General features: G+C 40.6%; 2 protein-coding genes across 4 annotated transcripts; both read left to right on the top strand.

The window, feature by feature from the left end:
- Positions 1-2,539, top strand: LOC135527574 (CMRF35-like molecule 1). Its single transcript, XM_064956065.1, has 7 exons — positions 1-779; positions 1,012-1,344; positions 1,436-1,527; positions 1,655-1,715; positions 1,811-1,921; positions 2,026-2,069; positions 2,216-2,539. The coding sequence occupies exons 1-7, from the start codon at positions 743-745 to the stop codon at positions 2,387-2,389; spliced, it is 852 nt and encodes a 283-aa protein (XP_064812137.1). The 5' UTR covers positions 1-742; the 3' UTR covers positions 2,390-2,539.
- A 1,930-nt stretch (positions 2,540-4,469) lies between these two features.
- On the top strand, positions 4,470-16,085 carry LOC135528299 (ras-related protein Rap-1b-like). 3 transcript variants are annotated; one of them, XM_064957283.1, is made up of 10 exons: positions 4,470-4,594; positions 9,455-9,601; positions 11,600-11,698; positions 12,670-12,758; positions 13,834-13,902; positions 13,987-14,043; positions 14,137-14,277; positions 14,719-14,862; positions 15,035-15,150; positions 15,335-16,085. In XM_064957283.1, the coding sequence occupies exons 4-9, from the start codon at positions 12,702-12,704 to the stop codon at positions 15,119-15,121; spliced, it is 555 nt and encodes a 184-aa protein (XP_064813355.1). In that variant the 5' UTR covers positions 4,470-4,594; positions 9,455-9,601; positions 11,600-11,698; positions 12,670-12,701; the 3' UTR covers positions 15,122-15,150; positions 15,335-16,085. The 3 variants fall into 3 exon arrangements, with proteins under 3 accessions (XP_064813355.1, XP_064813354.1, XP_064813356.1); XM_064957282.1 differs by lacking the exon at positions 11,600-11,698; XM_064957284.1 differs by lacking the exons at positions 9,455-9,601; positions 11,600-11,698 and having other exon boundaries at positions 4,478-4,594.
- Positions 16,086-16,603: the final 518 nt, after the last annotated feature.

The following is a 16,603-nucleotide window of genomic DNA, read 5'->3' as shown; positions in this document are numbered from 1 at the left end:
TCTGAAGTGTGCGTAGGTTCTTAATCTAGTCAATGTGTAATATAATAGCAGTTAATCGCTATTAGTTGTCTTTCGGGATGGCAGTTGCTTACAACATGAAAGTATGAGGACTTCCCTATAGATGGCAGGAGACCCCTTGACCTTTGCAAACATTTCACTGTGATAGATTGTGTCCTGAGAGGGAGAGAATATATTTAGAGAATGCTTTTGAGAATGTTGTGTTGTTTAGAATTGACTCATGAAGGGTACATACTGTATTATACAGATGTTTTATGACATTAAAATATACCAAGACAAGTAAAGATTTTTAACTACTAGTAGAGGACAGTAAAGCACTGCGGTTGACCGGTCAGGCCACAGGTGTTACCTATTGTGTTCAAGTGCAAATTATAAAATGTATTTACAGAACCAAACAAAACACATTCATATGTCTGGTTTCGAGAGTGCATCTAATAGCTAATAACCAGGTCATTTAATTCCTCCAGATGAACAATTATGGGATATTTCGTCTGTCTTTGATGTCTCCGTCTGCCTCATAGGCTTTTGATTTAACAAAAGTAGCATTTGTCTGTAGCACTTCCTTCCTGAAACATTGCAAGCAGTTTATTTTTTCACTTCCTGTAATAAGGCAAAAACAGCCCAAAGCCACTGCAAGTGATGCTGCTGGGTAGAGACTGATATAGTGACAGTAGGATCATTTGAGAGAAAAAGGGATCTGGTGAAATAAGAAAAACATTTAAACATGAAATTCTATCTGATGATTCTCCTTTACTTGCCAGGTGAGTTTTAACACAAACAATTTTTGTTGTTGTTGATTTGTTGTTGTTGTTGATTACAATTGCAGACCATTTTTGTTGTTGATTATTTTCTTTGTGAAAGAGACTCCTGCATAGTGCAAATTGTATAGAATATACTTTTGCCGAACAATTCCACATAGTTTTTGTTTATTTCACGTTTCAACTATTATTTGTTATTATGATAAAGAATAACATTGTCTTCTCTTTTATCAAGTTTTAAGCTGTTATGCAAAAAGGAGCAAAATTGGAGAGCATGGAAATGAAGGTGGATCTTTAGACATTAAGTGTTCATATCCAGATGGATATCAATATAAGCCCAAATATTTGTGTCGCCACCCCTGTTCCTACAGTGACGTTCTCATCAGAAGTGTGAAAGCGGACACATTTGTCACCGTAGGAAGATTTTCTGTGTATGACAATGTCCATGGACATACTTTCATTGCCACCATCAAAAACCTGAAATTACAGGACTCTGGACTTTACTATTGTGGACTTGGTCAGTGGGGAAGAGATGTTTTAACAAAAGTAGATGTCTCTGTGAGTAAAGGTACGCATATTGTTTTGCTTTTATCCCATTTGATTGTCTTTGAATGCACAAAAATCATACTCGGTCTACCCTCTACTGTTTCTACCCACAGCTCCATTGGTCACTTCACTGTTTACACCTGATAGGAAGGACACCACACAAACATACAGATATGTGTCCCCAGAGGTCCCCACATTTACGCAGGTTGATATAACTTTAAATAGCTTAAAAAATAAGCTCCTATTGTACAATTATTTTTTTATTCTAATAAATGTTCCATTTATCTTCTGTATGCTTTTGTTATGTCACTTTAATGGTGCCATGCAAAAAGTTACCGGTTGCAGATTGGGATGTCGCACCAACATCCTCATCCATTCTGATTGACAGCACAGGTAATTTAACTTTAGGCTACTCTATTTTGTTCTAGAAACACTGGAAAATGGGTTTGATTGAGATTTTGTTGAATTATTCTCTTTCTTTCCTTTAGGTTTTGTACGTGTCCATGTTGTTGTGGGAGCTGTCGGACTGTTGATGTGTTGCACTGTGGTTGCACTTTGTGTATTCTTTAGAAAATGCCGATCAATGCCGTGCTCACTGAGTAAGACCAAGTTCCCTTTCTTTGATATCTTACCTACATATAATGCAGGTACGATAATATTATTTGTTTATGATATGTTGAAGCCTCTAATTTGTGTCCCTCAGCATTTCCAGCATCTAAAGTATCAGCTCCTGTAGCCATTGCACAGGTGAATTGGATCTTGTTTTATGCTTTATCATAGTTTGAATAAGATTTTGCATGTCCTCATCAGACAGCCGTCATTCTGCACCAACTCGGTCAACAAATAAACTCTACCCAATTCCCGCTCTCTCTTGTTCTCTTCCTCTCTCTCAGGGTGAAGAGGACACTTGTCATGTGTATGATGAGATAATTATGAAAAGCTCCAACATTCTTCCCCAGGAAGACAGTGACTTGTACTGCACCGCACATTTAGGAGAACCCCCACTGAAAATAGATGACAATGCTCTCTACTCTCTCCTGACACTAAAGCTACAAGGACCTCAGTAAGAGTCACAAATCTTTAGTTTATAGAGGGCATTCTCACAACACTGCAAGCTGTTGATAGTGTACATATGTACAGTATCTAGAAGCTTTGGGTTGGCAATAAATATTGCTATTGTTTTGTGTATATATATATATATATATACACTGCTCAAAAAAATAAAGGGAACACTTAAACAACACAATGTAACTCCAAGTCAATCACACTTCTGTGAAATCAAACTGTCCACTTAGGAAGCAACACTGACAATAAATTTCACATGCTGTTGCGCAAATGGTATAGACAACAGGTGGAAATTATAGGCATTTAGCAAGACACCCCAAATAAAGGAGTGGTTCTGCAGGTGGTGACCACAGACCACTTCTCAGTTCCTATGCTTCCTGGCTGATGTTTTGGTCACTTTTGAATGCTGGCGGTGCTTTCACTCTAGTGGTAGCATGAGACGGAGTCTACAACCCACACAAGTGGCTCAGGTAGTGCAGCTCATCCAGGATGGCACATCAATGCGAGCTGTGGCAAGAAGGTTTGCTGTGTCTGTCAGCGTCGTGTCCAGAGCATGGAGGCACTACCAGGAGACAGGCCAGTACATCAGGAGACGTGGAGGGGGCCGTAGGAGGGCAACAACTCAGCAGCAGGACCGCTACCTCCGCCTTTGTGCAAGGAGGAGCCGGAGGAGCACTGCCAGAGCCCTGCAAAATGACCACCAACAGGCCACAAATGTGCATGTGTCTGCTCAAACGGTCAGAAACAGACTCCATGAGGGTGCTACATCCACAGGTGGGGGTTGTGCCTACAGCCCAACACCGTGCAGGACGTTTGGCATTTGCCAGAGAACACCAAGATTGGCAAATTCACCACTGGTGCCCTGTGCTCTTCACAGATGAAAGCAGGTTCACACTGAGCACATGTGACAGAGTCTGGAGACGCCGTGGAGAACGTTCTGCTGCCTGCAACATCCTCCAGCATGATCGGTTTGGCGGTGGGTCAGTCATGGTGTAGGGTGGCATTTCTTTGGGGGGCCGCACAGCCCTCCATGTGCTCGCCAGAGGTAGCCTGAATGCCATTAGGTACCGAGATGAGATCCTCAGACCCCTCGTGAGACCATATGCTGGTGCGGCTGGCCCTGGGCTCCTCCTAATGCAAGACAATGCTAGACCTCATGTGGCTGGAGTGTGTCAGCAGTTCCTGCAAGAGGAAGGCATTGATGCTATGGACTGGCCCACCCGTTCCCCAGACCTGAATCAAATTGAGCACATCTGGGACATCATGTCTCGCTCCATCCACTAACGCCACGTTGCACCACAGACTGTCCAGGAGCATGCCCAGGCGCTGTAGGGAGGTCATACAGGCACGTGGAGGCCACACACACTACTGAGCCTCATTTGGACTTTTTTAAGGACATTACATCAAAGTTGGATCAGCCTGTAGTGTGGTTTCCACTTTAATTTTGAGTGTGACTCCAAATCCAGACCTCCATGTGTTGATAAATTTGATTTCCATGGATAATATTTGTGTGATTTTGTTGTCAGCACATTCAACTATGTAAAGAAAAAAGTATTTAATAAGAATATTTCATTCAGATCTAGGATGTGTTATTTTAGTGTTCCCTTTATTTGTGTGTGTGTGTGTGTGTGTGTGTGTGTGTGTGTGTGTGTGTGTGTGTGTGTGTGTGTGTGTGTGTGTGTGTGTGTGTGTGTGTGTGTTTGTGTGTGTGTGCGTGTGTGTGTTTGGCTTGAAGTTGAAGACCCTTGCTGTTTCCTTGCATCTGTTTGACTGTTTCCTCTGATATGTTTGAGATGGCTTATTTCTGGGACTTCAAGTGGAAAGTATGCTTTCTAATTGCATACACGACTACAGTATTCTGCATGCCCACATTATCCAAACAGATTTTGTATGGCAGTAAGCCTACTTTATAGTTTTTGTCAGTCCTCAAGTTTATAACGCGAATACTATGGAAATAAAATTGTAATATCTTATTTAATAACATTTGCACTTTCAGTGAGTGCATGGTTGCCATGATACTAAAATGAGCCATTATGGTTTTATGAACTACAACATTGTGAATCGTCAGGCTGCCTTGAAACTACAGTAGCTAGTGTGCACCGTTCGTTGCCATTTATGGTGGGAGAGGCTAGCTAGCTAGGGATTGACGTTTGCGGAGGTTCATTGAAGTCAGCGACTCCAGTGAGGTGACGGGGAGACAAAACACGGTGAGTAACGATTATCTCTGGTCATAGCAACAGTTTGGGGATAACCAATGCTCGAACATGTATATAGGTCGTGAAAATGTTAGAAACGTGTCGGATGGCCAAGTAGGACAAGCTAACGTTCAGGCCGGATGGAACGTCTAAGGGAGGCTAACGTTAGCGAAGCAGCTAGCTAACACAACAAGCCGAAGGGAGTTGTCTGGAGCTAGTTCACACCAGTGGTTCACACGCCTTAGTTAGCTAGCCGTGTTGGCTAGTTGAACATTAATTGACTAACTATTAAGAATTTAGCCAGGCACTACCCGGTTGGCTCGCCTAGCTACATTAGTTGTTAGCTATAACTTTGAATCGGACCGGGGGGACGTTAGCTTAGCTAGCAAACTTCGCCATCTAACTTGACTGGCTAGGTACAGCTGATCCCTTCCTCTGAGTTTTAACGTTACACTGAAACGTTCTTTTGTCGAAGTGATGTCAGACACATAGTTGCAAGTTATGTTTCCTATTATTTAGCTAGTTAGCCAACTAGTCGAGGTTTCCCAAACTCGGTGCACGTTCTGGTTTTTGACCTAAGTACAGTATAAACGTTACACAGCTGATTCAAATAATCAACGAATCATCACGTTTTGATCATTTGAATCCGCATTGTAGTGTTGGGGCAAAAATCAAAACGTGGGATCCCGAGGACCGCAGAGTTGGGGAAAGGCTGATCGAGATGGATAGATTGAGGGGCGGCAGGTAGCCTAGTGGTTAGAGCGTTGGCCCAGTTACTGAAAGGTTGCTGGATAAATCCCAGAGCTGACAAGGTAAAAATCTGTTGTTTTGCCCCTGGTAAGGCAGTTAACACTTTTCCTAGGCCGTCATTGTAAATACGAATTTGTTCTTAACTGACTTGCCTAGTTAACTAGTTGCTAAATGCAACCTTTATTTATGTAAATAAGGGTGGCTGGTGTTGTCTTTTGAGAATGTAAGATTTGACACGTGATTTGACATTCAGGAGCACACCCATGTGCAATAAAAGCAATTTCCCATCAGGTGTTCCTTTTGTATGCATTCAAGTCAGGATTTTTAGACCATATGTCAAGTTTAAGAGTGTAGCCCAATATGTCCTCTTAAAGGAACCTAACTGTACCGTTGCTCCTTTAGGTCCAACTAAGCTCCTTGCATGTTATTTTCATTGCCAAATTACGCCATCTAATCGATTGAATCGATTGTCAAATGCAAAATACACACTTATTGTACACTGTTTTACCGGCTTCATTACGGTTGGATCAAACTTCTAGTGGCCCCCTTCTGTTACGCACAGGTTATTTGACCAAGACGGGCGTCTGGGGAAGGTACTTGTGCTGTTTTAAAGCTAATTCTATGTATTTTGACATGGCTTAGGCCTACGCCCACGTTAGATGAATTCAGAATGCTTTGAACATCAAATGAACACTCAATATTCGATGACTTTGAAATGTAAAGTATGCTCATATTTGTGTCACTCTTTTTAGGTCGTTTGACAATTTATACAGACAGTACATACTAGAGGTCGACCGATTATGATTTTTCAACACCGATACCGATTTTTGGAGGACCAAAAAAGCCGATGACGATTTAAAAAATATATTTTTTTAATTTAAAAAAAAGTATTTGTGATAATTACAATTACAACAATACTGAATGAACACCTATTTTAACTTAATATAATACATCAATAAAATCTATTTAGTCTCAAATAAATAATGAAACATGTTCAATTTGGTTTAAATAATGCAAAAAGAATGTTGGAGAAGTAAAAGTGCAATATGTGCCATGTAAAAAAAGTAACGTTTAAGTTCCTTGCTCAGAACATGAGAACATATGAAAGCTGGTGGCTCCTTTTAACAGGAGTCTTCAATATTCCCAGGTAAGAAGTTTTAGGTTGTAGTTATTATAGGACAATTTCTCTCTATACGATTTGTATTTCATATACCTTTGACTATTGGATGTTCTTATAGGCACTTTAGTATTGCCAGTGTAACAGTAAAGCTTCTGTCCCTCTCCTTGCCCCTACCTGGGCTCGAACCAGGAACACATCGACAACAGCCACCCTCAATGCAGCGTTACCCATTGCTCCACAAAAGACGCGTCCCTTGCAGAGCAAGGGGAACAACCACTCCAAGTCTCAGAGTGAGTGACGTTTGAAACGCTATTAGCGCGGACCCCGCTAACTAGCTAGCCATTTCACATCGGTTACACCAGCCTAATCTCAGGAGTTGATAGGCTTGAAGTCATAAACAGCTCAATGCTTGAAGCACAGCGATGAGCTGCTGGCAAAAAGCACGAAAGTGCTGTTTGAATGAATGCTTACAAGCCTGCTGGTGCTTACCATCGCTCAGTCAGACTGCTCTATCAAATATCAAATCATATACTTATTTATAACATAATAACACAGAAATACGAGCCTTAGGTCATTAATATGGTCGAATCCAAAAACTATCATCTCGAAAACAAGACTTTTGTTCTTTCAGTGAAATACGGAACTGTTCTGTATTTTATCTAACGGGTGACATCCATAAGTCTAAATATTGCTGTTTCATTGCACAACCTTCAATGTTATGTCATAATTATGTAAAATTCTGGCAAATTAGGCAGCCCAAACTGTTGCATATACACTGACTCTGCGTGCAATGTACGAAAGAGAAGTGACACTTTCACCTAGCTAATATTGCCTGCTAACCTGGATTTCTTTTAGCAAAATATGCAGGTTTAAAAATATTTACTTCTGTGTATTGATTTTAAGAAAGGCATTGATGATTATGGTTAGGTGCAGTCGTGCAACGATTGTGCTTTTTTCGCAAATGCGCATTTGTTAAATCATCCCCCGTTTGGCGAAGTTGGCTGTCTTTGTACGGAAGAAATAGTCTTCAGAGTTCGCAACGAGCCAGGTTAGCAGGCAATATTAACTAAATATGCAGGTTTAAAAAATATATACTTGTGTATTGATTTTGGGAAAGGCATTGATGTTTATGGTTAGGTACACATTGGAGCAAGACAGTCCTTTTTCGTGAATACGTACCGCATCTATTATATGCAACGCAGGACACGCTAGATAAACTAGTAATATCATCAACCATGTGTAGTTAACTAGTGATTGATTGATTGTTTTCTGCTAGTTTAATGATAGCTAGCAACTTACCTTGGCTTCTTACTGCATCCGCGTAACAGGCAGTCTCCTCGTGGAGTGCAATGTAATCAGGTGGTTAGAGCGTCGTACTAGTTAACTGTCAGGTTGCAAGATTGAATCCCCGAGCTGACAAGGTAAAAATCTGTCATTCTGCCCCTGAACAAGGCAGTTAACCCACCGTTCGTAGGCCGTCATTGAAAATAAGAATGTGTTCTTAACTGACTTGCCTAGTTAAATAAAGGATAAATAAAGGTGTAAAAAAACCTGCCAAATCGGTGTTCAAAAATACAGATTTCCGATTGTTATCAAAACTTGAAATCGGCCCTAATTAATCGGTCGACCTCTAGTACATACATATTTTGCCTTGCCCATTCACCCTCTGAATGGCACACATACACAATCCATCTCAAGGCTTAAAAATCCTTCTTTAACCTGTCTCCTCCCCTTCTTCTACACTAATTGAAGTGTATTTAACAAGTGACATCAATAAGGGATCATAGCATTCACCTGGTCAGTCTGTCATGGAAAGAGCAGGAGTTCGTAATATTTTGTACATTCAGTGTACACGTACAGTAGTTCAACTAGCTAGTAAATCATTACGTTTTCCAGTAGCCTGGTGGTAGTTGAACTAAATTAAAATCTAGGTCCAGTTTTCAGTAGTTAATTACTTTTATGCCGTGTAGCTAGGCTAACTACTGGAACTACACAACTTTGTAAAATTTACTTTTTCGGTATCGGACTTGCCTAATTCTCACTTGAAGCTATTTTGGGGTTTAATTAATAGGCTAAATTCCATAAATCCGTTTAACATTCTGTTAACATATGACCCCAAAGTGATTTGTTCTTGCAATTTGTAGTCTGACAATACAGATTTACTGATGACACATTTTCACAACGTAGTTTGGATGAACTACCTCATCAAAGTAACTTTAGTTAGGTAAACTATAGTTTTCTTAAGAGTAGCTTTAGTCTAGTGTAACTTCTTCCAATGTGAAGTAATTGGTAGCTTGGTAAACTCCATTTTCAGAGAAGCTTCCCCAACACAGCACGGTAGCATGCACACAATAATGTGATTATTGTGGATAGTCAGGTTAATGTAATAGTCCCGTTTACATGGACACATGAAATCAGGCTACTGATGGGACTTTTGATCAATGTAGGAAATACCCAATCAAAATAAACGTTCTACCACTGACTTATTTTTGACAAGACTTTTTGATTCTGAGTTCTGACGAAAAGTTTGCATGTGAAAAATATTTATAAGATGATGCATACGTTCAGTTTTTCAGAACTCACTTCACTCGTACATAAGAGGGATGCTTGCGCTACCACACACTGGCAAATGTGCAAATCAAATATTCAGCTGGAGTGATGATTAAGCTGTTACCATGTCCTCATCATTTGAAAGATTGCTCAGAAAACCAGGTGTTTTAATCGGCGTAAGATTACCTCGATTATGACATTACGCCAATTAAGATAGTCACGTAAACACCTTACTCTGCTTAACGCCATACTCGGCATTCTGTCATAATCAGTTTAATATTGAATTATTAGTGTGCATGTAAACATACTTACCGATGAGTAGATGCTTCAGGCTAATGTACACCTACTGTTTGGCAATGTGTGTCCCACTCCCAACTCTGTCAAAGTGCAGGCCTAAGATTATTCACAAAAAGTTAAATGCAATTTATATATTTCTTCTGTCTTTTTCCTAGTTTTGTGGGGATTCTTTGGAGTAGCCTAGCTCCTTTGGCTCCCAACACAGCATCCACACCTGCCCACAGATGTCAGTGTGTCCTGGGAACTGCTAGCCTTCCCTCACTAGATGTAGTGGGGAGTTGTCGTTTCCAGCCTTGAGCACAGTAGGTTATGTCCTTAGAGTGGGTGTTTTTGCTATAAAATGAGTTTCAGTGCAGAAACTAGGCTGTTCTATGCTGACTGGGAACACACCACTCACAGAGCATTAGTAAAACATAAAATAACATGTAGGCTTATGTTAAGAGAATACTGGTTCTGAACCCTCACTGACTTATAACATATCAAGAGGCTAGTGTGCTCACTGTGCTGGTGTGCAGTGGGCATGGTGGATGTGCCAAATGCCTGTCAACATGGAGACACTCACCATATCAGCTGTGTTTTGCAGGAATACTGACATTGGGATTGACCATGTGAAGTTCTACAGGCATTTGCAGTGATCTACTAAAGTATTGGGGACAGGGAAACTTTGTTGTTATTTGGGCTCTGTTCTTCAGCATTTTAGATTTGAAATGGTACAATGACTGAGGTTAAATTGCAGACAAATATACAACCAAATGTCTATTTTTGGTGTAAATGGAATGTTATACTGTGGAAGGGTCCATACACATTTTTTTGTGATGACGTGTTTTAGAGAAACTTACCCCAAACCGCAAATCACTTCCTCATCCTTATTGTGTAGTATGGGGGCCCTGAAAAAAATCTAAAAACGTACCCAAAAAACATCCTTTTACAAATGGCAAAGCTCTCAGTATAGTGATGCAGGTTTTTCGGTGTTGTACACATGAAGTTGTCAATCCGAACTTTATCGACAATGTTATAGTCCCTTTTGCAAGCCGTCTCGGGTGGTTCCATTTACTGTGTAGTCTGCTGCTACAGGTAACTGCCAAAATAAAGGAAACATCAACATATAGTGCCTTAATAGGGCGTTGGGCTGCCACGAGCTGCCAGAACAGCTTCAATGTACCTTGGCATAGATTCTACAAGTGTCTGGAACTTCTTGTGTGGAAGCACCCCATGCTTTTAATATACTTTGTATCTCTCATTTACTGTTTCCTTTATTTTGTCTGTAAAATAGACAGAGGGGTATTGCTCGAGTCACAACAAAATGGAATATAACATTGCGGGTAAAGTTTGGATTGACACAATTTCATTTGTACAACATCTAAAGACTTGCATCACTATACTGAGAGCTTTGCTGTTTCGAAAAGGATGTATTTGGGTGTTTTGGAGCCTCTGGGTGTTTTTGGAGCTTTTGTTCATGTCATTTTATGGGCCACTATAGTACACAACGAGGATGAGGACAATTTCAAAAACGTGAAATCACAATACATTTGTCTGGACCTTTCTATAACATGCCATTGACATACAAAGTAGAGAATTGGATGTAAAAAATAACTTCTCCTTTAATTTGATGGTATGCAATAAAATGCAAATTAATTACTTAAAAATCATACAATGTGATTTTCTGGATTTTTGTTTTAGATTCCGTCTCTCACAGTTGAAGTGTACCTATGATAAAAAATTACAGACCTTTACATTGTTTGTAAGTAGGAAAACCTGCAAAATCGGCAGTGTATCAAATACTTATTCTCCCCACTGTATAAGTGAATTTATCCCAATACTTTTGGTCCCCTAAAATGCGGGGACTATGTACAATTTCTAAACAGTTCACCTGATATGGATGAAAATACCTTAAAATTAAAGTTGACAGTCTGCACTTTAACCTCATTGTCCATTGTATCATTTCAAATCCAAAGTGCTGGAGTACAGAGCCAAAACATCAACAAATGTGTGACTGTCCCAATACTTTTGGAGCTCACTGTATTTGCTTAAGCGCTTCTCCAGATGTTTCACCTGTAATCAGTCAACTAAAGGTCATCAGATAAAAGTGAAATGTCTTTCTGAAACCTTTGTGACACACACTTTGTTTCGTATTCTTATTGCAGCTGTAGGTTTAACTTCTGCTTCTAAAAATGGGCTAATATCAGAAACAAACACAGAAGTGTCCTTTCTTGGTCTGGTCATTATTTAAGAAGAGCAATTGTCATTCTCTTACTATGATCTCTGTTCTGTTTTTTTCTATATGCACATAATTTTCACAGAGGAAGGGGTGTATCGCAATGGCCTGAGGATTGAATGGACCTTTGTAACATCCCGCATACCGCCCAACTCTCATGCTGCTGCCGCTTGGAATTTGTTAGGTTTGCATAGCTAGATAATGATAGTGGGTTTGGATTGTGTCTCTGCACAGCACATAAAATGTATTTTCTCATGGAGGAGTTTTCGCCTATGCCTGTTAGTAATTCCTATTGGACATAAAGAGACATTGCATCTTTTCCTCCAATAAATCAATGACAACACGTTGAAGCGATCCCACTTATTTTCAACGTGGTCCCGTTGGAATACAGACAAAACAATAACAAAGGTGTCATGGGGATAATATTCTGTAGAGAAAAGTTTCTCTTGGCAGGTGCCTCACGTTTCCATGGCTGGCTCCAAGACAGAACAGGAAACGATTATGGGATAGCTTTGTAATATCAAGCCATAAAAACGGATGTGTTTTTTTTCATAATGTTGTGCTATTTTAACAAGCCTCACTTCTCACCTTGCCAAGCTGATAGAGGCGGTGACGCCTCACCCCACATGGCCTTCTCCTATGCATGCTAATTAGATTAAGCTATTTGTGGCACTATGGCTATTGCCTACCGTCTCCATAGAGACTGAGCTGTTTGACAATTAGCATCAATTCACTGTCACTCAAGTGTTATAGGGTGTCATTTTATAAGGGGGAAATAATTCTCTGGGTCATCTTGGCTCTATTTGTTTCCTTCTTTTGAAAAGAAGGCCTTGTCATGCCGGCAGATGTACCTGGATAGTGGGTAGGAAAGAGAGATCCTTCTTTTGGCAGATGGGAGTTTCAGTTTCTGAATATGTATTGTCAAAGGGGATTACCGCGACAAGGCAGTTATGTTTAGGCTTGGCTATGTATAACTGAAGTAGTTCGATAATGGACGAGCCAAGGGAACCGCCCACAATGTGGCGTCTAGAGCTGATGAAAACCGAAGGGAATTATTGGCTTCTCCTCATGTGTGGCCTGCAATGTGTAAAATGATATAAATAGTGACGTAAGTAGGCCTAACCAATGTTCTCTCTCTTGTCTCATCTCTTGCAGACTTTTGTGCCGTCGAGTGAAGTAACCCCACCATGCGTGAATACAAGCTAGTGGTTTTAGGCTCAGGAGGTGTAGGCAAATCTGCACTGGTTAGTAGTAAAGGTTTCTGTTTTGAGTCATTCTGGGTGCATTGAGTGCAGGGCTTTAAAGTGTGACCATTTTGGTCGCATATGCCCCTAAATATTTTGCTCTGTGACTTGGAATTGCTATTTGGGAGCACCAGTGCACCTAGAACAAAAAATCAGCCAGATAATAATTGTTGTAATGATTAAGCTGCCCTAGAGAAAAAAACAGCTCGTCTGTAGCCCAAACCGCTGAAAAGTTGTGACCATATTACCGGCACTACGATTTTTCCCCCTTCTATTGCGCATTGGCGCTGCAGCTGGATGCGTCTCCATTGGCGCTGCAGCTGGATGCGTCTCCATTGGCGCTGCAGCTGGATGCGTCTCCATTGGCGCTGCAGCTGGATGCGTCTCCATTGGCGCTGCAGCTGGATGCGTCTCCATTGGCGCTGCAGCTGGATGCGTCTCCATTGGCGCTGCAGCTGGATGCGTCTCCATTGGCGCTGCAGCTGGATGCGTCTCCATTGGCGCTGCAGCTGGATGCGTCTCCATTGGCGGGCCGTATTTTCCATTCATAAACCATGTCGCGGGCCATATTTTCCATTCATAAACCATGTCGCGGGCCAAATTTTCCATTCATAAACCATGTCGTGGGCCGTTAACAACTTGTTCAGTCATGTTACCGCATTATACAGCTCACAATGTTAGCTAACCTAATATTCCACAAATTACTTTGTAATTTCAATGACAGGTATTTGTATCCACATTTTTAACTTTTATAATAAACAGATGTTGTACCCTGGAAACAGATTAGTTTCCTGGGCACAACATGTGCTTCAAAAATATTGACAGGTCATATAGGCTCAATGAACGCTGTATCTAAATCAATTAAAAAATCTTATTTTCTGGTGTCTTATTTTCCAGAAAATACGATTTAGGTACAGCCTTTATTGGGCCAATATGACTTATTTTTGAAGCACATGTTATGCTACCAATGAAAATGTTTAATTTAGAGCCCTGATTGAGTTGCTGTTTTGATTTGGAGAATGTACGAGTCACTCTCTACATTCATGTTCTCCTCCCCTTGCCTTTTCTCTTCCAGACTGTCCAATTTGTACAGGGTATTTTTGTGGAAAAATATGACCCCACAATAGAAGACTCTTACAGAAAGGTAAGCTGCCCTATAGTTACCAACTTTTCAATTGCCACCACTGATGTCAAAATGCTACTAAATGTTACTCCCTCTCTCCCACAGCAAGTTGAAGTGGATGGGCAGCAGTGCATGCTTGAAATCCTTGACACAGCTGGAACAGTAGGTAGAATGTGTCCATGTTTGCCATGGTGACATATTTTAACAGTAAATATGACCAGTGTGTCATGGAGTCTTTCCACTGCTGTTCCACAGGAGCAGTTCACAGCGATGAGGGACTTGTACATGAAGAACGGTCAAGGCTTCGCTCTTGTATACTCCATCACGGCGCAGTCCACATTTAATGATCTACAGGACCTTCGGGAACAGATTCTGAGAGTAAAGGACACTGAGGATGTGAGTATTGTAGCTTATCAGGGCTCAGTCACTGTCATTGACATGCTTCCAACACTTGGGCCTCGTTGTCAATGCATTTATTACAGCTGCTATGAAATCTATGATACGTTTATGATTTATATGCAATTTTAATGGTGTTTTAAATTAAGGAGTCTGTTGGCTCTTATCTTGTAATCCTACTGCTCTGAGAGCCATAGGTTCTCTCAATAGGTTATTCTCTGTGCGGGAATAGCACAGCAATAACAAAGTAGAAATGTCATGAGAGATGTTTGCCAATTTCAGTTTAGCTCTTATTTCTGCCACATGCAGAGTTTGTACATTAGTGATTTGTTGTCACGTTATGGAGACTTATATGGCCTATGTTTTTGCTTTGGAAAGCAACAGGGTAAAGAGCTATAGTCTCTCATTGTCTTCTATCTATTTCTCATTATTTTGTATCAGGTCCCCATGATCCTGGTGGGCAACAAGTGTGACCTGGAGGATGAGCGTGTGGTGGGCAAGGAGCAGGGTCAGAACCTGGCCAGACAGTGGAACAACTGTGCCTTTCTAGAGTCCTCAGCTAAATCAAAGATCAACGTTAATGAGGTAAGGCCCACCGCTTTCATTTCCAGTCACCTGAACTGAATGAATGTATGTTACGTCTCAGAGTTGACGAGAATTGCAATAAGAATATACATCTCATCAAGTAAACAAGTGTGATTATCTGGGGCTTATAACAGATGTATCTCTAACTACTGGCTCCTTTGGTCTGCTTTAGATTTTCTATGACCTGGTCAGACAGATCAATAGGAAAACACCGATAGAAAGGAAGAAGGAAAAGAAGTCAAATTGCACACTGCTCTGAAGCTCCCCCTTACAGCAGCTCTGAGCCAAGTGAGTGGGCTAAGATGGGATCCAATGGGTGATATGGAATCTGTGTCTAATGTTATCATCGTCCCATGAGTATGGCACCAGCTAATGTACTTGCATTGATATATTTGTTTTCTGTCCGAATAAACTGAAAAAAGGAATAAAAAAAGTACCTGTGGAGTAACATGTCCTCTGTCTCTACCTGTAGGAAGCTGCAATACAATACTGGTGCCCAGTTGGAACGTGCCAGCATTTCAAGCCCTTTCAATAACGAATGGAGATGTTTGACAATAGCAGAAAAGTAATTCTCTACTTCACCACATATTAATGGAGGATTCTTCATGGATACTCTTTGCTTTGTAATGGTTAAGAAATCCAGACCTTTTTCTCTCTTTTTAATTTTGTCAATGGGACAGCCTTGTGATGAAGAGTTTTCCCTTTCCCCTGGTTTATAAATTACAATTTAAAACAAAGAAGACTACCAAGCAATTTATTGTGGGTTTGGACAATTAGGTTGTTTGTTTGCAGATATTTTCATATCTTTGGCTCATTTCAAAATGACAAAATGTTTGCAAAATAAATCATGGTAAATATTGGCCCTTTTCATTACCTTACCCATCTGCACTAATTGTGTCAACAGTAATGCATCAACTTCCATGTTTTCTTTCTCCTATTACTTTTAAGAAGTTGTATTCATCAAATAACATATTTACTAAGTGACTTTGTTTTATATGGGAAGCTGCAATGCTTTCGCCTTTCCCATAATATATTCTTGTTTTGTTTTTTTGAATAATGAAGCTGTGGGGAGTGTGTTTTATAGAATAGGGGAAATAAGGAGACTTGATTTCTGTCTTGAGGTTGAAAATATGTTGTACTAAACCAACTCTATTGTGTCTTGTTACCTTGTCGCAAATGATTTTCCAGCTTTTATGAATGATAAAAAATGTACATTTTCATTATCTTTTGTCAATGCATTTTATTTTCTCTATACATGATGATAATCAATAGTTGTGAAGAATTGTTGCCTGTTGCAAGTCTCTAGTGTTTTGCGGGAACATTAAATGATTGTTGGCATAGAATTAGAATGAGACAGCTCGCCTTTCTGAAATACAGCCATGTCGCATCGTTACTGATGTGCCAACTGTTGCCTCCAATCGTCACAGTTCATCCTGTCTAATTCAGGCCCATTATTTTTAGCCTGATTTAGAGTTTCCTTTTTTTAAATGATATGATTTAAAAGCCTGATAACTTATCCTAGAAAATGACCGATGCAGCAGACAAGCTCGAGATGTTCACATGCTGGAATTGGAGAAATGCAACAGCAGTGGCTCCACATGAGACGTGGCCACAGCAAAAGGCCTGCGACTTGGCTTATGAGGAACCACCCAAGCAGGTGCAGGGTGTGTGCCAGTCTTGCTGAGCGGAAAGGCAGACAGGTCACCTGTTATTGTTCTGCAACGGCAACAGGGTTCGCTTC

This window comes from Oncorhynchus masou, chromosome 33 (genome assembly GCF_036934945.1).
Source record: "Oncorhynchus masou masou isolate Uvic2021 chromosome 33, UVic_Omas_1.1, whole genome shotgun sequence".
NCBI lineage: Eukaryota > Metazoa > Chordata > Actinopteri > Salmoniformes > Salmonidae > Oncorhynchus > Oncorhynchus masou.
Note: the sequence above shows the minus strand (reverse complement) of the source record. Positions and strands in the feature narration are given on the sequence as shown.

Coding starts and splice junctions, on each gene's coding strand:
- LOC135528299 (XM_064957282.1), top strand. CDS start 12,702: ATGCGTGAATACAAGCTAGTGGTTTTAGGCTCAGGAGGTGTAGGCAAA. Junction 14,278..14,718: donor GAGTAAAGGACACTGAGGAT/GTGAGTATTGTA, acceptor ATTTTGTATCAG/GTCCCCATGATCCTGGTGGG. Junction 14,863..15,034: donor CAAAGATCAACGTTAATGAG/GTAAGGCCCACC, acceptor GGTCTGCTTTAG/ATTTTCTATGACCTGGTCAG.
- LOC135527574 (XM_064956065.1), top strand. CDS start 743: ATGAAATTCTATCTGATGATTCTCCTTTACTTGCCAG. Junction 780..1,011: donor GATTCTCCTTTACTTGCCAG/GTGAGTTTTAAC, acceptor TCTTTTATCAAG/TTTTAAGCTGTTATGCAAAA. Junction 1,528..1,654: donor AGGTCCCCACATTTACGCAG/GTTGATATAACT, acceptor CCATGCAAAAAG/TTACCGGTTGCAGATTGGGA.